At 37.2% G+C, this 27,281-nt stretch overlaps 1 protein-coding gene across 7 annotated transcripts in view; it reads left to right on the top strand.

The window, feature by feature from the left end:
- STAU2 (staufen double-stranded RNA binding protein 2) overlaps positions 1-27,281 on the top strand; it is a 171,784-nt gene that overhangs the window by 48,880 nt on the left and 95,623 nt on the right. For all 7 annotated transcript variants that reach the window (XM_048286754.1, XM_048286750.1, XM_048286752.1 and 4 more), the window contains 6 exons: positions 4,278-4,437; positions 8,016-8,123; positions 14,062-14,274; positions 16,694-16,831; positions 20,051-20,182; positions 24,189-24,249. In XM_048286754.1, the coding sequence (XP_048142711.1) occupies positions 4,278-4,437; positions 8,016-8,123; positions 14,062-14,274; positions 16,694-16,831; positions 20,051-20,182; positions 24,189-24,249 (812 nt within the window). The remainder of the gene's footprint in view (positions 1-4,277; positions 4,438-8,015; positions 8,124-14,061; positions 14,275-16,693; positions 16,832-20,050; positions 20,183-24,188; positions 24,250-27,281) is intronic.

Genomic DNA, 27,281 nt, shown 5'->3' with positions numbered 1-27,281 from the left:
TATGGTCCCAGTTCCTCTTCACTTTGCATTATGAAATGGAAATATTTATATGGGAAATTGTTACTTCCTATAACACTTGTGTAGGGGGGAAGTAATTGGGTTTATTTGGTTTTTTTTACTTCATTGGCCATTAGAATTTAGAGAAAATCTCACTGACTTTTTAACATGAGGCTAAATCTAAGTAAACTTCCTGGTTTCTGTGAGCTGCATCTTGCACTTGCTTTTTTTCCCCTTCTAAGAAGAAAGTAACAATATTTATCAAAAACATTTATGCCATTGAGGAATCCAGAGAAATGCAGGAAATGCAGTATGAACACATAATGTATGTACTAATACTTTATTTGTCTTTGTGTGTGTGGATTTGATGGCCAAAAAGGAAGAGGCCCCAAGGGCTCCTTAGTATGCAATTAATATTTTGGCTGGAAAAGCAGCAGATTGTTTCAGTATGCTTACATGTTATGACATCATATTCCAGTAAAATTATAATGAACAGAATTTTTGTTTGTCTCTGTGGCAAACCAAAATGAGTTTTCTAATTGTCAACAGACCTTGGTGATTTATTTAATTATAGTGGCGCCCACTCACACCAACTTAGTTAAAGTCTGTCAGCATTTCTGTTATGAACCCCTGTTTTTAGGGGTTTATAACTAGTTGTAAATATTTACTCATTGCTGAAACTTGACATTCAAGGTCACAGTCACAGAGCAAATACCCTTTTTCAGGTTGACTGTTCTAGTGGTATTAGCTAAAAAATAGATTTCTACTGCTGTGAACTTAGAGGGAATAAAGGGAACCTGCTTTCCAGACCTCCTATTTGAAGGATCTTTTTAAGAATCTTAAATGTCCAGAAGAGCCAGATGAAAATGAGCTGGTTTTTATAGGTTATATGTGACTTATTGTGTATTATCTGTTATCATGCTTCGTTTTCTTCCAATTGAATGTATCATTTCGCGTGCCCTTTTGTTGTCTTCTAGTCTTAGTCATTTGGCTGTGTTGGTCAGCTTGTGTTCTGAGGAGTGTGCCAGTATCACCTGAAAATCTCTTTCACGTAAGAATTTTCTCCAGGGAAAATCCTAACATTTGTAGCTGCCATGTAGGATGCAGGGAGATGCATATTTTTAAAATGAAGAAAATTTAAAAACTTTCAGAGACCTAAGGAGTCCATATGTGAGGCGTTACTGTTTGAAATCCTGCCTGTTTCAGTTCTGTGGCTGAACAGAGTGACAGAGGACTGAGGAGTGCAGAGCTGACATGCAGATGTACTTGAGATGGAAAATACTGTGCTGATATGTTATTGCATAATAATAATAATAGCAAATTCTGTGTAAATATTCCAAAGATTGCTAATGCTTTCAGCCCTTTCTAATAACTCATATATAGTATACTGGGAAGGTTTGTTAATGACCAGTGGCAGATACATCATTTTACCTTTCCATGGGCTTGTTCCTTACATGAGTGTACATTTTCAGGATGCAGAATCATTCATTATTAAAACTCAGTTTAATTGTCACACTGTACTTTCAGACTGTAATACTATGATTGCTTTTGAGACTTTTGTTAATACAGTCTCTGTCCTCACCACTGAAAAGAGGAGGATGTTGTTTCCTTTGACATGCTTCTCGTTGTAAAGAAGCCAATATCCTCACAGATTTAGTTCCTTTTCTGAGGATTTCAGGTGTTCCTTTGCACTTTCCTGGCAATGCTCATATTATCAGTGCTCTGTTACAACTCTGCTTGAGGACAAGGAGAGCAAGAAAAATTTAAACAAAACCATGTAAAAGCCTAATCATTCTGGCAATGCCAAAGAGCTGCATGAGGCTCTAGAGCCACAGGCTGAATATCATTTTTCCTTATTATCACATAAATAGCTCCCTAAACACTCTTTAAAAGAAAAAGGTGAGGAGGGGAGAGGGGAAAAAGAGAAAGCCTGTTGTGGGATTTGAGTTTATAAAGTGGATTAAGTTCATGTGCTTTCCTCCTTTGCATGCAGTGGAGAGAAAGGTAGGTCTAGGAACTCAACAGGAAACAGGAACTTCTGATGGATATTGTATTTTCCCTAAATTTAGGTAGTTGCTAACAGCACTACCACATTTCTTTCCATTTAAAGAGGATTGTGAAGTAATGAGGTGGGACATGCTATCAAGGTGCCTACTGCTTTTGCATGACACAGTTTGTCTTGTGCTAAGCAGCAGCCAACACATGCAGCCATTTCCAGTTCTACGTCTTCTGGAATGGTGGAAAGATTCCTGGGAACTCTTTGAGGAACTGGAGGGTACCTGTTGCTGTGGGGAAAAGATAACTACAGGAGGCTGTGGCTTCTAGCAAGCTCTAGCAGCTGCCAGTAAGCTCTGTCAACTACTCCTGGTCAAAAGCTGCACTGAGCTTTCCTTCCAGTCATCTCCTGATTAGAGAGGGTCAAGCACCTCCTCAGCAGGTAAAAGCACATGTAAGTGTAGGGCCTAGAGCACTGCTCCTAGAGACAACCAGCAGATTGCACAGCAGTGGATGTAGAAGGGAGTCAGAAACTCTGCTGAGGATGGGGTGTGTGCTCAGCAGTGCTGGTGATGCACCACCTGGCACAGTTCCTAGCACCATCTGGAGCAGCTCTCCTGGTGCATCAGAGACCTTGAGTCAGAGCTGGCTCCAGAGCTCTAGCTAGGCTGTAGAGATAGTGGTCTTGTCTGCAGGAGGTGTGCATTGTCAGAGGATTTGTGTTACCGAGTGAAGAAGATGCAGGAAGATGTCAGCAAACTGTGCTGACATCACTAAAACAAATGAGGAAGAGATCAATTGGATTGTCTCTAAGATCCTGCAAGTACAAGAGCATGAATTCTCAGCCATACCAAAGCAGGAGCAGGGAGAGTTAGTGCTGATTGGGCTGGTAAGCTAGGAGGGAGTCCTGTGATGGCAAAGGCTGGAAGCTGGTCATTTTTGGCATTGGGAGGAAGACTTCTGTTCCATCTGCAAATCTGCAACAATTTCAGTGCCAAGTGTTTGAATTCCATTAGGCATTTAGGAACTTTCTAATAGTTTTCCAGAAAGTGTGGTCCAACACTATAACAGGTCGTCCAGAGATGTTGTGGTACCTTCGTCCTGGGAGACCTCCATGATACCTTGGACAATGCCTAGACAAGACAATGTAACTTCAGATCTTGACCATATTCTGTGTGCTGCATTGGACCGGATAACCTCCAGAAGCCTTTCCAGCAGGAGTTATTATATAATTTAATGAAAATGTTACATAAGCAAAAGCATTTCCAGGTCTTAATAATTCTCTGTAAGTGTGTTAAACTGTGAACAAGAGGGCAAAGTAAATACCCGCTTTTTGCTTGTCGTAAAGGCAACTTAGCTCACTCCTCCAAGGCCCTATAGCCAGAGGCATGTTGGAGCCAGTGTTATGTTTGGCTCATTCCATATAAATTTATTTTTAGAATTAGGCACAAAGTTCAGGGACACTGAGGCCAGAGTACTTATTCACACTTGTTTGGGTTTGAAGTGTGCTGCTCTCTGGTAACTTTTTATTTTGTTTTACAGTTGAAACAACTGGGTTACAATTATTAATGAAAATTCAGAATGTCTTCATACAAAAAAGTCACCATCCATGTTCACAGATGAAAGTGGAGAGAGCACACTTTAAAAAGGATCCTTTAAGAGGAATAAGGAAAATGTAGTACTTTGTTTTAATGAATCTAGTACTTTGAGTAAATCTAGTTCTGTTGTCATGGACCTTGTTTTTGTCCATGCTTTTGGAATCCTGGAATCCTGGGCTTTTTTACATTGCTATAAAATATGAACAAAAGAAGTAAGGATCCATTTCTGCTAGGTATATTCTCTGTCATCTGGCTTTTGTTGAGCCTTAGAGCTGAGCTATGATGACAGGTTTCACATGAGTAACCTCACAATCCTTCTTCCTCTGTACCACTTGTCTGTGGGACAGTTGTGTCCCAGGCAGGGCTTCCACTGGAGTTTTTGGTTCTCTTTAGGTTTCATTTCCTCAAGACTCAAACCAAGAAGAGAGAAGAGCTGGGCTGTTGGACTGATAAATAGTAGAGCTCCTTGCAGAGGACAAATGTAGGTGAAGAGCTGGTTTGCACATAGGAGCTGCTGTCAGAGTTACCAATTGCCTTGCTGAGGAACAGCCCATGCATTTGAGTGCTGGGTCTTATTCTGGTAGAAAAGATAATGTTTTATTCCCAAGTACTACTCTATTTTACATTAAATGGATGGGTAAAATTCCTAACTTGTATTGTTGTTTTCTTTTCATGACTTCCTTCAAGGTATCACTGCCCAGTGCCTAAAATTTTCTATGTCCAGTTAACTGTTGGCAACAGTGAGTTTTTTGGTGAAGGAAAGACTCGACAAGCTGCTAGACATAATGCTGCAATGAAGGCCCTTCAAGCTCTTCAGAATGAGCCTATTCCAGAAAAATTACCTCAGGTTTGTGCTTCAGGAAACTTTTTTTTTTAAATAACTTGCTTTCTCTCTGCTATGTCTTTAAGTGGTATATATTGCTGCTTAAAAATTAAAATGTTGTGTCATATTTTAAAAAATATTGAACAGAAAAATTATTCTCAGAATAGTCTTTCTAAATTGAAAGGAAAAATATAGTAACATTTCCTAGTCAAAGAAACCAAGTACTTGCAAGACCTCTGGGAGCAGTTGAAGACCACTTGGGATTCTGTAGGTTCTCAATAGCAGATGTGTGTTGATAGGAGACTAATTGAATCCTCAGTCAAGTAAAACTCTGTGGCTTGGTTATGCTGAGGTTAAGGGGCACTGGTTGCAGGTTAGTCATGAGAAACATCTCTTTCACTTCCTGGGTTAGAGCTATAGGTGCCTGGAGAAGGCTGGAGGTATCACTTTGCTGAGATCATGATGGAAGGAGTGCAAAGTGTTGCACTGTGTGGACCTGACTGTAGCTCTCCAGAGAACTGGAGGCTGGTTGAAATAGAGTTTAAGGGCTTCATGGTGCCAAGGTTCAGGCTCCTTCCTGCTGCAAGCCATGGGAAGTGCACACTGGGCTGCTGGCACACCCTGGTGGGATGTGCTCTCACCGTGGGACACGGTCCATCTTAGTAAAAATGTTATTTCCTTCAGCAAAACTGACCAGCTTGGTTATCTATGGAAGATGATTGATTCATCACTCCTCAAACATGGGGCGTGGATCAGAGCCAATACACATCATATTCTGGCTGGCCTCAATTACATTGTGAGGTTGAGCTTCTTTCATCCCCAGTCACTGACACTGTGCTCCTGGGGAGCAAGGACAGACCTGCTGGTACCCATCTAGTAATCCCAGTAGTAACTCAGTGAACTTGACTGGAATGGGATCCATGGAATATAGCACAGTAGTTACTTACATAGGTCTATCTTTTGGCCTTCATGGCCATCCTTAATGCAGCCTTCTGCATATTCTTCTTCCATTTCAAGCTATCCTTTTTTCCTTTTATTAGAAAAAACTTAGTTAAGGATAAAATCTTTTATCCGTGTTAAACCACTGAAAAGGAGTATTGCCATCTTAATACTTGATTGCACAAATGTGTAGAGGAGCATAAGGTGAGAAGAAGCAAGAAGCAATGAGCCAACAGGGCAGGGCTGCTGGTGAATGTGAACCTGCTTTCACAAAAGAGCTGTTGTGTGTCTGCCAAAGCACCTCTGCTGTCTTGTAGATGTGAGGCTAAGAAAGGCCCTACAATTAAAGTGTCAGTTGTGGGAATGAGGATCAAATTTAAATCCAAAGTGCCTGAGACACTCCTGAACATATTTTATCTTCCTTAGGGAAGTCAAATGACTAAGGCTTGAAACTTTATTGCTCAGTACTAAGGTCTAAGCCTTGATTCTCCCTTTTCTTCACTCACAGTTAGGTTCTCTACTATGTTTGGTGGAAAAATATGCAAGGAGTTAAATTGTAAGGGCAGAAGGGACAATGAGGGGTTTTCTGGATGGATGTGTTTGTATTAATCATGAAATTTTAAACTGTAATTTCTAATTTAGACTATACAAATCTGGTTAAACTAGAGTACAGCAGAAAACCTAAACATTCTTGACTTGAAGGCTTGCTGACAGTCCAGTGGGCATTATATTATGTAAATTATGCCAGTGTTTAATTATTCTCCATTTCAAAGATAACTTGTGAGGTATTTCTTTTAGAATTCACTTAGCTTCATTTTCTATTTAGTTGGTATTTTCTTATCTTTGCTAAATGTAACCAACAGATATCAAAAATCTCTCCCACATATACATTTAAAGATTATTTTTAAGTATTTTTGAATCTTTTTATAGAACTGATTTTCATAGTGTCTCAGTGCAAAGGTTTTTTTTCTAATCAGTAGTTCATTCTTGTGGCTTTTTTTTGGTCAGCTTTGTAGATTATCAGTGTCCTTTGTAAACCACAAACTTAATTGAATACAATACCAAGTAATATTCTCACTAAGGTTTTTCACAAAAGAGTAGTACCCCATTCTTTATATCCCCATTTCTTTTTTACTTTCAAATATTATCCTTTTAACTCTGCTGATCTTTCTCAGTGAACCTAAGCAATGCTTTGCCTGTCCTGTAAGTAATGACCTGCATTCTTGATTTCAGTGGTACATTTCATTATATGAAATGAGCTAGAGGTCCTACATAATTTCATTGTAACTACCCTTGTTATTGTTTTTCACAGCACTCTTTTTTTTTTTTCTTTTTCTGGAGGTTCTATAAACTTTGTAACTTTTTTTTTTTTGTATTTAGCTCCAGATCAATATCAGGCACATAAATGGCTTTTTTTAAAGTCAAAATTTTGCAACAATTTCATGAGACAAAAAGTGTTCCATGTCTGCATGCTGTAGCTGAGTGCTGGATTTTTGGCCCTGTGTTGTCTTAAAGATTAATATATTAGGAGTTGAAAAATGGTAGATAAAAGATTGATCAATTTCATTTTAATGTGAAGAACCTCTGCTTTTTAAATGTTGTTTTATAACTGTGGTATCTGGATTTTGTAGCTATGCTGGTGGCTGAAGATTTAGATCAGACTTTGTTATGTAAGATGGGAGCTCTGCAGGAATCCACCTAATTCAGCCCAAGTGTCTTTGATATTTACCTCCACTAATAAAAAATTAGGAGCCTGGCCAAAGTTACATGGTTGTTGAGAGATCCCAGTTTGAAGTATTTCAGAGCTTTGCAGTTTGAAAGTAAGTAGATGGAAGTGAAGCCTCTGAGAATTAAGGAAATGTGGCCTGGGGTACAAACACCAAAGGCAGTGGTTGCAAAAGGCAATAACTCTGACTGCTCCCTGTGCTGATGGTCGTCTGAGAGAATTCAGATTTACCTGAAGAGTAAAGCAAAGCTGAATTTTAGGCAGAATAATGTTTCATGTGCCTTTTGTTTTTTTATCTCTTTGCCTCTCTGTTTGTTATGTTCCTATGGATAGATAAATACTGTTCTGTGTTGAGCAAGCTGTTCTCTGTCACTACCTTTTCACACTGGTCATAACTCCCAGAGGGAAGTTGATGGAGGGGCCGTTAACCAGCTGGACCTGCTGAGGACACCTGTAACTTGGTGACCCAGTCAAAGTGTGGGGGTGATTGACTGAATTTCTTCTGAGAGGAGTACAATCTTCTGTACTTTCCAAGAAGTACAGATTTCTTCCTTGCTTAGAAGGGGTACCCACAGAGAGACTGAGAAACAGGTCAAAGGATCTGTTTGATCCTCATGTTTGACACAACAAGTGTGTACTCAGACAATTGTTATCCATGTCATTAATAAGACTAACATCTACAGACATTATTTTGCCATCTATAATTAATTTATGATTTACTCTATGTGTTCCTTTTTTATGAAGCATAAGTGCAATATATATATGGCTTCAGTCAGCAGGTGTCTGACAATGTGCTGCTGAGATGGATGTAAAAATGCTGATTTACAGCCTGACTGGAGAATTCAAAAGTCTTTGAGAAACTGGGGGGGAAAAAAGAATATTATATTGTGTTGGTCTTCTAAGAAATGTAGTATGATTATGTATGCCTTATTTTCAGAATGGAGAAACAGGAAAAGAATCAGAAGAAGATAAAGATGCAAACAAATCTGAGATCAGCGTAGTGTTTGAAATTGCTTTGAAGCGCAATATACCTGTCAGTTTTGAGGTATGTGTTACATTTTTTTCTGTTACATATTTACCTTGCTAATAAAGTATTTAAAAAAAAGTACCACTAAAACTCAACGCAGTTAATATTCATATAAGATAAATATGACTTCAATATTCATGGAAATTATAAAAAAAAATCGTCAGTGTATCAGAGTCTAAGACAATGACTTTTTACTGTTAAAGCAGATGCTCTTTCAGAAATTTTTAGAGATCTAATATTTGGTTGCAAACAGTTGGGTGGCAGAAAGACAGTTGAACCATCTTCTGTATAGGGCTGTGGGGTTAGAATCCATAGCCACACTCAATCTGATTTGAAATAATCTTCAAAAGAGTTAGCCAAAGTCTTTGCTTTAACTGTAGGCATCCATATGCTAGAAAAGTTCCCATTGAAACATTTTGCCTCCAGTGTGCTGTTTTCAGAAAGTCATGAGTATCTTCCACTCTGATTCTGTTTCGCTTATCTATTTCTACTTAAGCTTTCACGAGTTTTTTCGTTTGTTTCATATGATTTTATCTATGAACCCACTTTTGACACCTTTGTTTACCTGAAGTAATAAAGAGCATTTGGAATAGCTCCAATGCTATCAGTGAAGTAACTATGGGAGAATGAGTGATACTAACAGGAATTTTTTTCTGATGAGAAAGTTCTTACAAAACCTTGTTGTAACAATCTAATGTTGTTGTGGTAGGAAGCACCAGATTTTCAAGCTGGTTTGTTTTTTCTTCTTTTTTTTTTTCTTATGCAGAAAATTCTAATGTAAGTGGCCTTCTATTATTTTATTTTTCTGCACTTTGTTTTACATTGAAACTGAGTCTGCATGAAAGACATGGATAGTGCTTATACTGGTGATGGTTTTTTTCTCCAGTGCTTTTTCCTTTTAAAGTATAGGCATGTATTTGCATGTGAAAAGAATCAAAATCCCTAAGATGTGGCATGCCTTACAGTGTGCTGTATGCAGTTTACTGACATGTTTGGCCCATGTCCCTGAATTGGCCAATGCCAAATAAACTGTTTTGACCTTCTTAGAAATCTGAGAAATCTCTCAGAAGGTAGGTAAGAAAGACAAAGAACATTGTTTATGACTAAGGGATTCCTCGGTATAACAAAGGCATATATGCTTCATATATATGGTCTATGTGATATGGACTAGTTAGAATGTTAAGAGAATGTAAAATCTAGAGGATAAAACTGGGGTGTCTGGGAGTGTTGGTGTATCAGTTTGTCACTACATGCCTATGACCTAACTCTTAGCTAAGATCAGACATAGTGGAAACACATGCTTGTGTTTCAAAAAGGAAGCTCATAATTAACGTTTCAGTTTTCAAACATTGTTTTCTACCTTAAAAATTTAAAAATATTTGTAATAGTTCCATACAAATCAATGCACTAAAATGTAAGGAGATGTACGGTCACTGGTCACAGAGGAGCTTGTAAGTTGTAAAGAAAAGAGGGATAGTGCTTTGAATGTCTTCTTCAGTCCTGTTTGAGCTTCTTTAAGGGAGAGCATTTGGAGAGAGTGAATTTGGAGAGCAATTTGGAGAGAGAGAGCAAAGGAGAGAGTGAAGGCAGAGATACTTTATACAGGAAAACTCTAATATGTCACTTGCCAAAGGATGCTAACAACACTGAAAAAAGACAGTTTCTTGCTCTCCTGACAGCTTTTGTGTTATTTCCTGCCTTTAAATCTAAGTATAGGTGACATTCTCAAATAGAGTCTTGACTGAATTTGGTTCTGGCTTGCTTTTCAATAAAACTGCTAAGCAATTATGGATAATCCCCAGGATGTGATGTTTCTAATAGGATTTTATTTACTAATGGTCTTGTGTTATTCCAGGCAGGCATCAAAGCTTTTTCTAGCTTTTATTTTGTGTGTGGTAGCTATAAAATGATCTGCCTTTTCTTCATCTGACAAAGCTTTAGCCAATGTTCCAACAGTGCTGGGTTATGCAACAAAGTAATGATCATAAATATATGTAGAGTTCTATGTAAACATGTCCTCAGAATTGCATGAGGGGTGAACAGTCCTGTTTTGTGTAATGTGGCTAGTTTTTAATTGTCTAGGAACTTCAGGATGAGTTTTAAGGACTTTCTATCTATTAAGTTGTTAAATAAAAACATTCAGTTCCAACAAAGAACAGGCTTTATTCTGTACTTGTCACTGGTCCATTCTTAGCTAACCTTGATTCATCAACATATAAGTCAAAATGCAACTGCTCTAAAGCATTTGTGGGGTACCCAATGAACAGCTTTTAAGGAGGAATACAAAAGTGATTGCTGTCAGAATTGTTGGAGTACCTGTAGAATGGTCATTTCACTTCTTATTCCTGCCTTGACAATAGGCTAAAATCTTGCTTTTTTCATTTTTTTTCAATATATATGTTTTTTATTCCTTATTTGTCAGTAAGGAGTAGATGAGCCTGGAAGACAAAACTGAGGTCAACAGCTTCAGATATTAGAACATGTTGGGGTGTTTCAGGTTGTCATTTTATTTTCAATATGTTTCTTTGGATTGCAGTGTTATTTCCTTAGAATAGCAAATGTAATAACATGATTTTTTCATTCTCAGTATCAGAAGTGAAGGCATAGCGTGCCTGAACAGACGGATTTTCTGCCCCTCCATCCCTGTCCAGTGTTCTGCTGGAAAGTGGTCTCATGTCCCAGTCTTATCACAGTAAGACAGAGATTCTGCATTTTGAACCAGGGACAAACCAAATTGCTGACTCTGGGAGAGTAGTTCTCAGCAGGAAGTTTCACACCTATCTGGCTTCTGCTGTCCTGGGGATTAAGGCTTTGGATGATTGACTACTGAGTAGCTCTCAGCTGGGTTTTTCAGAATGGTCACCCTTCGCACTGCAGTTCTATACTTCGACATTCAGACTCTTCCTTTTTTTTCTTTTTTTTAACTGGGAAAATCTGGTGTATCTGCCTGCACAAACTCCTGGAAATAAATTGATATTTTAAAATCTTATAAATAATTGTGTATTCGTAGATGTAGGTGACATGGATTTTTTGATCTGATTTTTGTCTCTTCTAGGAGACAAAAAACCCTTTTTTGGGTGTTTTTTTTTTAATGTCCATTTAATCTTGTCATAATCTTTTGCATTTTCTACCTGGCATCTCATTAATAATTAAAGCAGTGTTACTCTTTCACTGTAATCATACTGCTGTTTTTCATTTGTCAGCATGATTCATTAAGTTGAGCCAAATTCATTTTTGATGTAACTTGACCTTAGATGTGTCTTGGCCCCATGTGTTTTCTCTTGCTGTAATTATTCTTAAAATCCATGGAACAGAAAAAGAAAAGTGTACTGAACTGTCACCCGTAATCAAATTCTCAGCTTTAAATTAGCCATGATTAGGTCCACAGGTCCTATCTTTCAACTGAGGAAATAGTTTAATATCCTAATGTGTATAGTGTTCTTAGATAGCAAAGGTTGAATTTCTTTTCAGTGTTTTCTGTCCCAAGGCTCATAGCACAACTGTTTGAAATCATATGGAGTAAAAAGATCTAACATCTGGGGTTAACCAAAAATGTTGTTAAGTAAATATTTTTTTGCTTAATTACCAAATTTGGATGTTTAGCTTGAGCCAGATCCCATCTGAATCCTATGGGGTTCATTTCATTGACAACACAGACTTTCTTCCATTTACACACTAACAAAGATACAGTTTTTAATGTTTTCCAGTCACTTATTTACCTTGTGTCACATACTTAAAATTTAAAAGATGAAAACCGCACCAGAGTGCATTAGTTTTATATTAAGAAATATGTTTTTGTGTATATGAAAATATAACCTGGTTTGGTATTAACATTCTTTCTCTCATATATATATATATATATATTTGTGTGCATTTATATAAATATGAGAAAACTTACATAAAACTAATATCTTAGGAACTCAGCAATTATATTTCTTAACCAAGTTATTTTGTCCTTTTTCATCTGGTCAGTGTAGACATTTTTGTATTTATTATTAATACGTTATATTGCATGTAAAGACAAACACCTATATAATAGTATTAGTAGAACCACAGAAAGATTAAGGACCTTAGTAAGGTTAATTTAGCTATGTTTTACAGCAAGCATGTTGTAATACTTGGATAGCAAAGTACAGGGATGGTTTGAGATACTGTAAAATAGAGTGGGAAACGCTGCAGTGCAATGAAGGTGTTCAGCACAGATACGAAGCCCGACTGTGTGTGAGAGCAGGAGGTCCTGGCCCTGGGCTCATCCCAGCTCTGGTGCAGGCAGTGAAGCATCCTAGGGCTCAGCATGGGTCAGTGCATTGAAAGCACTGCTGCCTTCTCATCTGGTCAAGCATTAGTGGGCAACTTCCAAGTGAGGCAATGTTGAAAACACTTCTGAAATGAATACCTGGAATCTTAAAGAGGGGGAACACTCCTGGACTACAACAGAAAAATCCCATGCTGGCATAGATGTCATCTTATTCTGGGAAAATGGAACAAAGTTGTCTGTTAATTTTAATTTTGTGTCTTTTTATTGATATATGCTGTGGTAATTTGCTGGGTGAAGTTGCCACAAAAGAGAACTTAAAAAAGAAATACAAGCCTAGGGAGACCTCATTACAGTACAACAGCAAAACTAAATAATGCAAGGGACATGACCTTGATAAAAAGAACTTTAATACAAAACATGTTGTAATAATATTAAGATTGAACATTTGAGCATGTTAAAACTATAGTTATTATACCAAGAAGGCCCTTGTACCTTTACCTCAGTTCCCTTGCACTCAGATATTACTCTTCTTCAACAAATGGTTTGATATAATTCCATCAAATGAAAAAAGTTGGTATTTATATTGATTTTGAAGATATTATAAAGAGATGCCTGTCAGATGCTCTAATGTCTCCTTATACATATTACATACAACAAAGATTAAATTAGGTAGTTGCTTCCGCCCATCAAACAAAATAACTGAACCTTTTCCCAGATGAGGTCTCTTAATTCCTGATAGACATTGTCCAGACCAGTAAATGGTGCATACATGAAGAGATGACTGTCTTAGCACTTGCAGTGCTGTGATTTGTGGGTGAATGCATCCTAGCACCAGCCTTCTAAAAGGAGATGTGTGTATGTGTATGTGTGTGTGTGTGTAAAAAGGAAGACAGAAAAAGAGCTAAAGGAAGGTACAGCATCCAGAACTTAATTTCTTTCCATATTATTTTAACTTGTTGTAGTGGAGAAGTACTTCAAATGGGTTTTCTTATTGTCATGCTAAATATGTTTGGAAGGGAATGAATAAATGAATTTTTTTCAGAAATGATTGGCTTCTGTGTGAGTTATGGTGGCTCCTCTGGTAATTCTTTTCAGTACTGTTGGGAGGGACAGCTGAGAGTCACGGAGGCAAGAATGTGTCAGCCTTTCAAACGTATAGGATATTGCCCTGAGCTGTGTACTCTGTCAAGGCAAGAGTTGAGAGACTGAAGTTTGGGGCAATGAACATCCAATGGTTTAATGATAATAGAAAAAATATTGCAAAGAGGTTGAGGTAATGCCAAATAAATACAGTTTTGAATATGTTTTGTATAAAGAAATAGTCAAAGCCTGGTAGACCTTCATGGTTTTAATTTCTTTGGTATGTGAAGCACCTTGCAGAGAAAAAATCCATCAGCCCTGGTTTAAATGTGCCTAATTGTTGTATATTGCATTATTCTATAAACCTTTTTAAAATGTAGGTCTACTCTTACTTTCTGTGAAACGCTGAATATGGTGGTTAGATTTGCTTTATCTAACTAGTCTTAATTTTCTGTCCTCAAACCTCATACTGCCATTAATACTTGTCCAAGTTCTATGAAAACCCATCTAGTGCTTTCAGTTAGCAGGAAAACTGGATTAGTAATAAGTTCATTGCAGAGATAACAAACATTATCTTCTTTTTGGGTGCTTTGACTCAATGTTACTTTCTTTTAAAAGGTGATTAAAGAAAGTGGACCTCCTCACATGAAGAGCTTTGTTACACGAGTTACAGTAGGAGAATTCACTGCAGAAGGAGAAGGCAACAGTAAGAAACTCTCAAAGAAACGTGCTGCAATGGCTGTCCTACAAGAACTTAAGAAACTTCCTCCTCTTCCTGTGATTGAAAAGCCAAAACTTTACTTTAAAAAGCGTCCAAAAACAATATTGAAGGTATGTGTCCACCTTTGACACAGTTAAGAATGTTTGCTCAAAAGTAACAGTCAGATTAAAAATCAATAAAGGGTTATTTGTCATTTTCTGTCAATATTGTTACAATTGCAGGTTACTGTCAATATTGTTACGTGTTTTCCTGTGCTAATATGCCTGGGCTTTTTTTAAATCCTGAGAATGCTGTGGGATTCTCAAACAGAATGGCTTGTAAATAGCTCACATCACTGAAGTCTTCAAGGGTTTGGTTCAAGTCTAGTGGAGGATCAAGCCCTTCAAGCAGCTCTGTACAGCCATGTGAGTTTTAGCATCATCTCCTCAGAGAGGCCCTTTTAGCATATCTGGTGGTTTTCTCCCTGGGCTCTCTCCCCTCCCCAGCTTGAAGAGGGAGAGAGAAACATGAAACAGTAAATAATTGGGGTACTACTTTAGTGCTTCAGTACTTTACTGGAGGTATGACCATTAGAAATCTGTATACTCAGGATACAAAGTGCAGAGTTCTGAAAGAGCAGCCACCAGAAATGCCCTTCAAAATAAGCAAATACTTTGGAGAGTGCAAAACTGGATTTGGAAAATGTACAAAGGACTTATTTATCAACTTCCTCTTTTCATTTGCCTTCAATACAGAATAAGTGATTTTTCAGGAAAACCTAGATTAGATACCTGTCTCCTACTAAAATTCTGGGGATATAATTCTCAGAAACTTCTAGGAAAAAATGGGAAGGAAAACTATTTAATGGAAAATCATCAGCATTAATGCAGTTTTAAAGCTGGAAGATTGGAAAAGGCTTTTGGCTTTGGCTTTCACATCTTGGAAAGTTTTTCTCAAGAAAGACGCTAAGGGTATAATAATGAAAAAATCTGTTATATTACCATGTACCATTTGCCATTATGAACTTAAATTTAATTATACACAGTTGGCCTTGTTAGAAAGAGACATTAATTGTCAAAATAAGCTGTATATGTAGATGGTTTTTATTTTTTGAGTAACCAAACTTCTGAAATGCTTTCAATGTGCCCATTTCTTTCAATTTAACTTGCATGTGTTTCAAGCATCAAAAAAAGTGGCAGCAATATCTTCTTTTTATTTGTATATATATTTATGAGGCTGGATCTTATGGCCTGCTCTTTATTTAGCCCGCTCTGCATTTTGTCTCTGCCTGGCTTCTTGCCCACACAGCTGCCCTTGTGTATGACATTGTCTTAGCTCTTTCACCTACATCTTCTCTAACTGCTTCAGCAGTTACATGATGTCGGGTATGCCGCACAGCTTTCTAAATATAATATCCCTCTCTGATCTTTGCCTTCAGTTGTTGATCATTTCTTCAGGTTCCTGAACACTTGTTTGTTATTTGAGAAGCTCAAGCAAGCATGAGTTTTCATCTTCTCTTAGCCTGCAAATGGTTTCATAAAAGGGAAATAGCTTAATAGCATAAAAACAATTCTACATTCAAACATTACATTTGCAAGTGAGTTCTTTGTGTTATGGTATATAAATGAATTAAGTATGACTTCAGATAAATTTCTGGGGGTCTTAATTTCTTCTCAAAATCCACAAACAAATATTTTCATAGCTATGTGCTTTGAAAGAGCATTTGCTGTGTGAGCAATAATTCATTAAAAGAATTTCAGAGCTAGAGAGTTTTCAAGGACGGTAGTTTTTCCCTTGTCTGTGCAGTCTTGAACAGACCACTTTGTCAGTCATATTGTTTCCCCAGCATGAGATCAATTCCTCCACCAACCATACTTTTTGACATGTTATTGTGATGATTATTGCCTGTTAAGCATTTGAAATACTTTATGGGTGGTTCACAATAAGCAACAAATCTAGCCATTCACTTCACAGAAATATTTTGAGGGTAAATTTATATGACACAAAGAGCAAACCCTCTGCACCTTTAGTTGCAAGTTGCATTGTAGGATGGAAGGCCTGGAGTGCTGAGAAGGAAAGCAGGAAGGCTGAAAGAGAAAGCTTCCTTATGTATGGCAAATGGTTTTTGTCCCTGTGTAAATCCCACCTCTTCTCAGCGTATTGCATGTTCCAGCATTGTAGCAACCTGTTTTAAAGGGCTAGGGGGAAGGGTCCTAGAAATAGGGCAATAAAATATAATTGACTGATGAATCTTCTAATTTTCATCCATCCTTATGAGGACCTCCATAGATAGGAGAGGGTTTTCACGGCTTGCAGATGCAAGGTATACACACTACCTGCAACAGTAGCAGACAATTTCTTTCCACAGCTTTGAGCCTGAGGATTCTTATCTTTTGTCTCATGATCAGAAAATGGAAAGTTAGTTACTTCTGATTCTCTCAAAGGGAGTATTACAAAAGAGAGAACCCTAGTAAATGTTTTATTGAAGCAGCATAGTAGTTATAGGGATATATACTGAAATAATGGTTCTTTCCTTTAAACCTGGTTTAGACTGGACCAGAATATGGTCAAGGAATGAATCCTATCAGTCGTTTGGCTCAGATCCAACAGGCCAAAAAGGAGAAGGAGCCAGAGTATGTTCTTCTTTCAGAGAGAGGAATGCCTCGCCGTCGAGAATTTGTTATGCAGGTATCATTTGCTGTCACCTTAGAAATAATGGCCTTGCTGTGTTTTGTTCAAACTCAAGCAGAATGGGGCATAATATGAAGTGGATATCCCTCTGTTTAGCTCTCTGCCTTGCTGTCAGGTGTACAGGAATAGTATGAAATACAGTATCAGAAAGCCTGTCTAAACTTTCTTCTTTCTCTTAGTGAAACAATTGGCAATTTAGTTATATGCCCTCTAGATTCTTTTCATGTAGCGGTGTTGCATTTTTTTTATATTCTTGTTTTTATTTCACCTGATTATTACTGTCTTTATCCCTGATAGTTCATGATTTATTTACTTTTACTTGTCCTTTTTGGAAAAGAAAAAAAAATATATTGGTATGGTGTTGATTAGAGGATTGCAATAGTACCTAGTATTCTGAAATAGGGGTATTAATATCTCCATATTACCAGGCATTTTGACTTTAAAAAGTAGTGTTGTAAATGTTTTCAGATTTCCAGTTTCTTTGTGACTTTTTTAATCTCTGAAATACAACAAAGAAAACCAAGCACATGTTTTAGGCTGTCCTCGGCCTGGACTTAATACTGAAACAGTAGATGATTAATGTTCCTTTCATATTTAAATTAAGAACACATACAAAGATTTGATACAACTGTGATATTTTTTTAGATAACACAACAGCAGATTCAGAAAGGTTAGGAACAGGAAAGGATTCTGTATTATTGTGTTTTCACTCAAGGGTAATTTTGTGCCGGAACAACTTGGAACAGCATACCTCAGCATGTTTTGACTTGTTGTCTACAAACCACACCAAAATGTCACTTCTGATCACAAGCAAAATTGATGATGTTCCAGCACCTCCTTCTCCAGAAAATTAGTTATGTTTTCATTTAAATCTCTAAGTTCCTCCTTCATGTCTATGAAGATAAGCTAGTAATCTTAATTTTCTTGGACCTCAGTGGTCTTTCTTCATGATGTATTATTTTTCTCTCTGAAGGAAAAGAAAATACTGGATTCCTCTTGTTTCAGAATCTTTTTTTGGATTTAAACTTGGATTTTTGACATTTTATGAGACCTGAAAGTATTTGAAAAAGAGTGATCCTATCACAGACAATTTCGTTTCCCATGCTTAGACACCCCCATGGGACTGTCCATAGTTGGTAGTTGTTGTGTGAGGCCTCAGAACAGTGTAACACAGCCCAGTATTAGGAAGATGGGCTGGGATTTAGTTTTCTGCTGGAGGAGTGTCAATAATGGCAAAGTCTTTGGTTTGAATAAAAGAGGAATCTTAAAAGCAGTGAGTATGTAGAAGATTCCTATATCTAAGAAGGCTCGCGAAAGAGAGTCAGAGAAACTCCACAGGGCAGTTGCTTTGTTACAAATACTTTTTGACTCCATTTTCACCCTTTTGTAATATTTTCACACTAAAATTATTCTGCTGTTTCTCCCACCTTCAGGAAGTCTCAGTGGATTCATTATGACACGCAAAAAACCTTATCAGAATAAAAAACCTTTGTATAAACTACTTAAACCATGTTTTCATTTAATTTAATTGAATGTGGAAGTAAAATATCCAGAGATAATATGTTCATTTTTATCTGTCACACAAAGAGCAAGTTTAGATGTGATGAAATGGATCCAATTACTTGTCCTAGCTACTAGATAAACAGAAGAAAACCTCTGATGACATTAGTTGGTGTTCTGTTCCCAAAGTTAATTTCAGAAAGCTTTCTCTTTGTAGTCAGGCCTTTAATCCTTGATAGAGGTTATAATAATAGCTAAACCAGTTTTACAGGTCTGAGAAATAGCAACACATTGATTTATTGCGAGCTATGTTATAAATTATCTTCTTTGCCTTGTCCAATTAAAGTCTCTCAATTTTATTGCATGTAAACTTGTAGCAGATTGGCCAATTTCTAATTCTTATTGTGAACTGCATAGAAGATAAGGTTTATATTTCAAGATTATTAATATTTCTGGCTTAGGTAGACAAATCCTTTTGCTTAATGATGTATATAGACGTACTTTGAAGGGATATTCATGACTACTATTTATTTACATCCTCTTCTTAATATTTAGAATTAAGAAGTATTTGAGAAAGAAGAATTTAAACTTTTAGGAAAATATATATATGATAAGTTGAGGAAAGTGAAGAATTATTGAATGACATAGCTACTAAATATCATTTATTCTTTATTTAGCATTTGTATGCCTGTTTTTACAATTTTTTTAAAGCTCCTTCCAAACTCATTCAGGACTTTGACCTCTAGGGTTTTTTTATTATTCAGATCACCTTGACTATTTTATTATTTTTGATTTTGATTTCCTTTTTTTGACATGACTTTGAAACTGGACACTGTTTTAAGAGACAATTTGGCAAATAGAAGGGCTTAATGGACTGAGCAAAATACACCTATCAAAGAGCTATGAATATTGCCTAAATGAATAACAATGAGAGTGCTCGTGTCACAAACCAGACACATACAGCTCCAAGAGTTTTAAGAATGGTACCAAAGCCAAGGATTAAGTTGGAGCCGCACATTTGGTGGATATCCATTGCCTACAGTTTGTCCTTATTTTGGGGTTTTAATTTCTCCTAGTGTTACGAAAGGCATCATGTTTGTCAGAAACCCTTTGTGCTGTACAGACCACAGGTCCACTGAGCAGCCTTCTTTCCAAGGACTGTTTGGATCAAAGCTTGTCAGCTGTAAGCAGTTCCAGCCCCTGTGTTCCTTGCAGTGCAACAAAGTGGGAGGAATGCAAATGTGGTTTTCATCCTTCTTTAGAAACCACTCTTCTTAAATCTCCAGGTTGCTGTTTGTTTCTCCATTGTTCTGGATACTGTCCTGATGATGCTGGGGAGCTGCTGCAGGCAACTCTTCTTCCTAGAGGAAAGAGGAAGTACAGACCCTGGGGCAGTTCCAGCATTAACAAAGAGTGGGGGAGAGGTTCATGAAGGAGAATGGGGTTGACACAGAGGCTGGTGGAAGAGAGAGGCAACTGTGTGTGCGCTGAGATGCAGAAAAATGTAGCTCTTGGGTATGAGTTTAGTGATCTTCTGGAAAATCTAAAGCCCTTCTAAGTGAATGCTCTAGTCCCCTCTTGCCCTAATTTAGCTTTTTCAAGATCTTATCTTCATCAAAAGAGTTGACAGCTGTTGATAAATCAGCAAGAGTATTATATGGTGATATTAAGGAGTCTTACATTTATTGTGATTATGATCAATATTTTTTTTTTAAGGTAAAAGTAGGCAATGACATTACTACTGGAACAGGCCCAAACAAGAAAATAGCTAAAAGAAATGCAGCAGAAGCAATGTTGCTACAGCTTGGATACAAAGCCTCTACTCCTCTTCAAGACCAGACAGAAAAGGTGAGAACCAGTTGTTATGATGCCTACACTCTACCCCTGTATATATTTTTTAGCTGTATCAGCTAATCTCTCAGTAAGAATGGAAGCTTAAGCTTGTGTACACCCTGTTTTGGGGAGTTGCTTGTCACACATTAGCCTTTGTTTAGCTACAGCTCTACAGCTACACTTAGTGCAGCCTCTGCTCCTTTATGAGTAATTAGGAACAGAAACACAGTTCCATAGAATAGTGTGTATGCAAAAGTGTACATGAGATTCATGCACCTATTTCTGCTTACAAATCAGGATGAATGTGCCTCTTGCTTTTATTCCATTTTGGGCATCCGTGAGAGCCCAAAAGAATAGAAGGAACAGAAAGGAACAACTTTAGTAATTTTCATATACAAAATAGTAGTCAATGTTTATCTTCCCATCACATGTGCACTAAAAGCATTACAGAAAAATAATGGCCTTTTCATATTTGATGACTGGTAAAGAAAATGTGTGTCACTTTTTTTTAATGAAGAAGGAATTGCGTTTTAAATTCATATGTCTTGCAGGTATGTATTTCCACTTTAGCTATCTGTAACTTAGCATTCCTCTCCGGTCTTCTGTTCATTGATGATGGGTTTTGTAACCAAAATTGGGTGGTAAAATTTTGCCTTTTGTATTCTGAAAAGATATTTGGTAAGGCATTTGACTAAGCTGTGGACCCTAAACAGCTTCTGTATTATACAGGCTCACTGAATGTATATGTTTTGGTAATTACTTATGTGTTTACTGTGGCTGCACTAGGTAGCCAACAGAATGTTCTGTTGGGCTTTTCTAGGACTACATGATAAATCTGAATATAGTATATATATACACATATATGTATATGTAAATATGAGAATATCCTGTTCTATATGTTCCTAACCAGGAAAAAATATATACTGTACTGGTTACTTGGCCCCACCTCCTTCTGTTTTGCTCTCCTTTGAGAGTAGCAGCAATATGTGTGCTGTTCACACTCACCTTCACTATGTTCTTCACTCTATGTCTTAGTCATAGACAAGTGTGAAATACTCTAAACAGAGTACTTGGAAGATGGATGATGTTCCTAGTGAGAACACACTGTGCAGACACAGCCATTTAAAAAAAAGCTTCTGACTGAGTCAAATGATAATTCATTTTCACCAGAATGCTGAGACTTTTCTGCTGTAGAATATACTCTCTATGGTATAAAACTATCAACTTTTCTTCACTGCCAATTTGGCCAAATGGCTTCAATAAAAAACAAGTCAAAACAGAAAAATAATTTTTTTTAAAATTCTAATATGAAAACATAGGTTTTCATTCTTTGATTTTAAATTGAACTAATTTTACTCAGTATTTTTCAGAGATAAAGCCTGAAAAAATTCAGCCCACAACATAGTTGATTTGGAGAATTCTACATAATGGAAACTTGTAGTTACATTGAAATCCTTACAAAAAAATTGAGTGGCTAAAAAGGGATGCTGCTGCTTTGTTTCCCTACATTTATTAAGCTCTTGCTTGCAAGTGCATTGTCTTTAGAAAATCAGGCTTAATTGCATACTTGCAGATGTAGATATTTTAGGATTAGTAGACTAGCATACAATGGCCTAATATTATTCTGAACACAATGAACAAACATGTTACTGTATCCAAAAAATGTGAAGTACTCAACTTTTATGTAGTGGCAGTATCATAACAAAATCATAACAAGTTTTTATAGCTTTGTGGGGGGTTAAGGACATGAAATATCTAGAGCATCTGGTTTTATCTTCTGTATGTAACAGACTGGACATATTTGGAGATGCACAAGCTAGTTTGTGTAGCTGAAAGAATTTTAACTCTCAAACTAAACTGTGGTGAAGAGGGAAAATAGCCCTTAGATCTCTATGAATTTGAGCATTGCAAAATTCCTTGCATATAAATTGCACAACAAAGATATACCATTAGAAGATACTTGTTTCGGTGTTTGAATCCAAAATGGGGCCTAGTGTAGATTAGCTGATATATCAGGTTGGCATCTAAATAGATAATTTTCACTTGTATGTTTTTTGATGATGCTAAAAAAAGGCAACTCTTTTTTCCCCTGTGCCCCCTATTCCTCAAGTCCTTTCATTCTATTCCTCCTCCCTTGAAAAATAAGCAAAACCAAATTCAGTGGGGTTTTTTTCCTTAAACCCTGGTACATAAAATGTGACTGTATTTGTTGTTTTAATGGAGACCTAGGAGTGTTATAAGAGCAATGCGTAGTGCTGATGGCAGCACAAGTAATCCAGGTAATGTAAAAAAGTAAAGGCTCTGCTCTTTTCTGTGTTAAAGTGATTCCTGAAAGAAATCAGTAATGGTTGTGCAGAGCCTTGAGGAGAGCAATCTGGAAGTACGCTGGGAGACATTTTGCAGTTGTCAGAATTTTAGCTCTATGGATGAGAATGGAGAGTTGTAATAATTCCTTCATGTTTCCATCTTTATGTTTCTTCTTGCCACTTGTATTTTCTTAGAGAGAAGAAAACCAGTGTTGATTGCATTCATGAAAGGCAGCAGTACTAAGGATCACTTATTCATAGAGGAATTCTTGTTAAATTCCCTGTCATGATCAAGTTAATAAACTATAAAAAAGAAGAATGAGGAAAGTTGGAAATCTTGTGTTGTAACAGTGCGCTTGTGCTGGCACCACGTTACAGATGGTCAGGGTGGATTCCTGACAAAACCATGCTGACAAAACCAGCAGTAAATACAAACATGTTCATAGATTTCATATTGCTTATTCATTTGAAGAACTATTGTCTTCCATATTTTCCACTACACATACTATCTGCTTCATAATATGAATAAAACAAGTTTTATGAAGTTAAAGTGCATGGATATAGGTGACCAGTTTGAAAGCCGAGTGTAATACCCATCCTCCCTTTCCATCACATATCTCCCATTTTCATTGCATGTTGCCAAGGCCGTAGGCACTTTGGGATGTACATGATGATGAAAAGCAGGGGAACAATCATTTCACTGTGCTTTCCATAGTGTGCTCTCCCCTCCTCTTTTCCAAGTAAAATATATCATCTAGTAGTCTGTATTATGACACGGTAGTAATCTAAATAGCCTTAATGCAACCTTTGAGATGCAGAGGCAGATTTCAGCTGGTTGATTTTCCTTTGCATCTCTTTCACTTTCCAACCCCATCTTCCAGAGCAAATGATTACAGCTTTGTCCTGGCATATAGCCTGCTTTGCTGTGAGGTTTTCTGTTTGCATGCAAAATCCCAGTGAAATCTGAAAAGGATCATTCATTTCACGTTGATAGAGATGGTTGTCAATAGCTCCTAAGTAATGAGGAAGCTCGGGCTTGTTTATCCAGTTTTATACATAAACCTACAACATTGCCATCTTATTTACTGTGTAAACCTCAGTAATGGCTTCATTTTGAACCTCTGTGTTAATTGTTCCTCTTTTCCATGTCAGAGTAATAGCCAGTATTAAACATAAAAAAATTAATTTGAAGACAATTAGCTTCCTCAAAAAATATATTAAAATAATGGAAAATTGCAATAATTTTTGCTTCCACTTCAGTAACTAAATTGATTCCTAACAAGTAAATATTTTAAAATTACACCCAAAGTACTTTAGAGTGTTTATGCATTCCTTCATAGGCAGATATTAGGATCTTCTTGGTTTAGAATGTAATTTCTCTGTTGTCTGTTCATGTTTTCAGTTGAGAGCTGCTTAAAACATTTAATTTTATTTAAGTCTGATTTGGTAACATATTGAGTTGAACCTAATCCTTGGGGAAACATTTATATTTCAGTGTTAGGCAATAGTTGTTAATGTTTACTCATGAAGGGTACATTACTCAAATAACCTATCTTAGGCAAAAAATAAGATGAGTTAGCAAAATTTTGTGAACAGATGTTCAATGAATCTCAAGTCATCTTTTTTAGTATCTTTCAACTAAATTTATAAACAGGAATGTTCTGTTTAGGGAGATGTTTGCTCTTTACTTAGTTGTCTTCTTCTACCTATTTCAGCTTGGAGAAAACAAAAGTTGGAATGGCCAAAATGTTGGGTTTCCTGAGCCAACAAGTAACAGTAAGTATTGCTTTATAAATTTATATTATATACTTATTTCTCCTTGTCTCTGTGTGATTTGGATTATCCAAAGCAATTGAAATGTTTTTTGTAAATATTTTAGGGTTTTTGTTTCAACTAGATGAATTAACCCCTTAGAGTCCTGTGTGTGAATGTAGGTATGAATGACTGCAGGAACAAGGAAATTTTTATTTATTCATTGAATCATTTAATCCTTCAGTTTGTAAGGGATTTTAGATGGCCACCTAAACTTCTTGCTCAAAGCACAGTCAGTACAGAGTTGAGATAAGGTTGCTTATGGCTTTTTAACACTTCTCCAGGGACCAAGGTTCCGTAGCTTCTCTGGGCAGCCTGTTCCAATGCTTAACTGTCTTCACGTTGATTTTTTTCCTTTTATCCTTGTCAGAACATCTCTTGTTTGTTTATGACTATCATCTCCTGCTCTTCTGCTATATACCTCAGTAATGTGCCTGGCTCCATCTTTTCTGATAACCTCTTCTTAGGTATTGGAAGGCTGCTATTGGGTCCCAACAGATTTCCATTATCTAGTAATTTATCTACCTGGACTCTAAAATCACAGCTTAGAGACAAGGATGCTGTGAGAGACATGATGTCAAAATCCTTGCTAAAGCCAAGGTAAATGACATCCACTGCTCTCCCTTCATAAAACCAGCCATTTTATCATGAAAGACACATTCTGTGCCCACAAATAGCTCTAAGAGGACTGCATGATTTTCCCAGGGACCAGAGTTAGGCTGACCAGCCTGCCTTTTTTGATTATAATGCATTTCTCCAGGCATTGGACATTTCTTCTGCTCTCCATTACTTTTTGAAGAGAACAGAGAGTGGCATCACACTGATGTAAGCTGGTTGACTCAGCAGGCTAAGATATTTCCCATTTAGTCCAATGGATGCACAGGAAGTTCCACCTGAATATGAGGAAGAACTTTACTGTCCGGGTGACCAGGCACTGGAACAGGCTGCCCAGAGAGGTTGTGGAGTCTCCCTCACTGGAGATGTTCAAGAGCCTCCTGGATGCAATCCTGTGTCATGTGTTCTGGGATGACCCTGTTTGAGCAAGGGGGTTGGACCAGATGAATTACTGTGGTACCTCCCAACCTGACCCAATCTGCAGTTCTGAGATTTTGTGATTTATACGGGCTGACTTCTTGCTTTTCTCAAGATATCCCTGACTGATGAGGTTCTGCTACTGGTAGTTCCTCTCTTCCTTGAGCTTTGTCTATAAGACACAAAGGCCCAAGAAACCTTGTTGGTGAAAACTGAATTCGATTTCACTGCAACAGGTAAAGAATAGGACAGAACTTGGAGAGTTTGTAACTAGATTTTTGCTGTTTAAGGTGGTAAAGATAATATAGTGTTTTGTTCACTTTTTCATGAGCCCTGGATTTTTCTCTAGAACTGTGTATAGTTTTGAACTTCTTAAGGGTCCCAAACATTATCTCCCTCAACTAAGGATTGTACCAGACATGGACACACACATGAGCTACCTTCTATTTTTTGCCTATATGAAAGACCTGGTCCTAAAAGCAGGTTTTAAGGAGTTGCAGTAGTGTTCCATTATATATGTGGTCTTCCCAGTCACCAGAGGGTGACGCAGAGACCTAAGGAATTATTTGTGCTTCAACTTACATAACAGTTTGCTAGTGTTCAAAATGATCTTGGATTCAGCACATGCCATTGTGTTTCCCTGAAAGGAAGGATTCTACAGGATCTAAGACTTCCTATTAATTGCTTCCTTACAGCCCTGTCATCAACCCTCATCAATACTTTTAGATGATTTGTGTTTGTATTGTCCAAATCTCTAAGGACAAGGCCTGTGAAATACCTTCAAATGTGAACATATTAGAGTTTGAGACAGCAGAATAAGACCTCTAGCTTTTTTCCTGTCCTTGCAGTGTCTTGTAGCAAAGATACTTTTAGATGAAACCACAATCTTCTGTTAAACCAACAAGAAAAAACAATCTCTTTCTCAGGCTGTTCAAGACAACTTCAACATTTATACCTGTAAATCTGAATCTAGAAGGAGAACACAAAGACAAACTCATTCAACAGGAGACAAGATCAACAGAAATTATATTTTAAATCTGTGCTGGCCAAATAACTTATTTTTCACAGGCTGACCTGCTCACAGACCTTTTTGCAGCCACCAGAGCCACAGTACAGAAACAGGTTTTCATTCTGGAACACTTTAGTAATGCACGATGCCTTCATTTCCATTCTTCTGATCTACAAGTCAGAGGAGACAGAGTGAGCATGCCAATAGACATAGAGCATTTGTTCAGATACCACTGTTCTTAATCTCTTAACCCCTTTTTTTGAGGGTTCCAATCTAGAAGGCAACATTAATAACAAGCAGGTGATTAAAGTGTATAATAGAATGTTAAAGGTTTGGAATGAATCTTAAAGATTATCTAGTCCCAACCACTCCTGCCATGTGCAGGGACACCTTCCACGAGACCAGGTTGTTCAAGTCCTTATTCAACCTGACTTTGAACACTGCCAGGGTGTTTTGAATAAAAGAAATCACTTTTGTGCACAGTCTCTCATGCACCTGTGAAGTGCAGGGTTTTTAAAGGCAGTTCCAAACCAAGTCCACACTTTGAGATCAAAAATGTCACATCCTTTCAGGTACTAGTTTATTTTTAAGAACAGCACTTGTTGGTAGGTGAATTTACTCTTGAAGTTTTTTAAGGCATTTTTTTATATTAGGAAGTTTTGCAAAAGGGAAAATGGAGCCCTTTTGTATCCTTCTTGGAAGAGAAATGTACAGTTTGCATTTCTTGTTACCATAAACCTAACTTTCAGTGGTCTTGAAAATCTGAGGCTCAGAAATTGCTACATCTACCATTTGGCAGCTTTTATTCATACTTCCAGTAATTTTATTCCAGGAAAACAATTGTGTCCTGCTAGGGCAGGGTATTGTGCATCAGTTTCCTTTTGCAGACAGATAGTCTTTCTTTGTGTGCATAAAGCACTGTGTTTCCATCTGAGTCAAATAAAACTGGAATGGT

The sequence above is a fragment of the Corvus hawaiiensis genome, chromosome 26, assembly GCF_020740725.1.
Source record: "Corvus hawaiiensis isolate bCorHaw1 chromosome 26, bCorHaw1.pri.cur, whole genome shotgun sequence".
In the NCBI taxonomy this organism is placed as follows: domain Eukaryota; kingdom Metazoa; phylum Chordata; class Aves; order Passeriformes; family Corvidae; genus Corvus; species Corvus hawaiiensis.
Note: the sequence above shows the minus strand (reverse complement) of the source record. Positions and strands in the feature narration are given on the sequence as shown.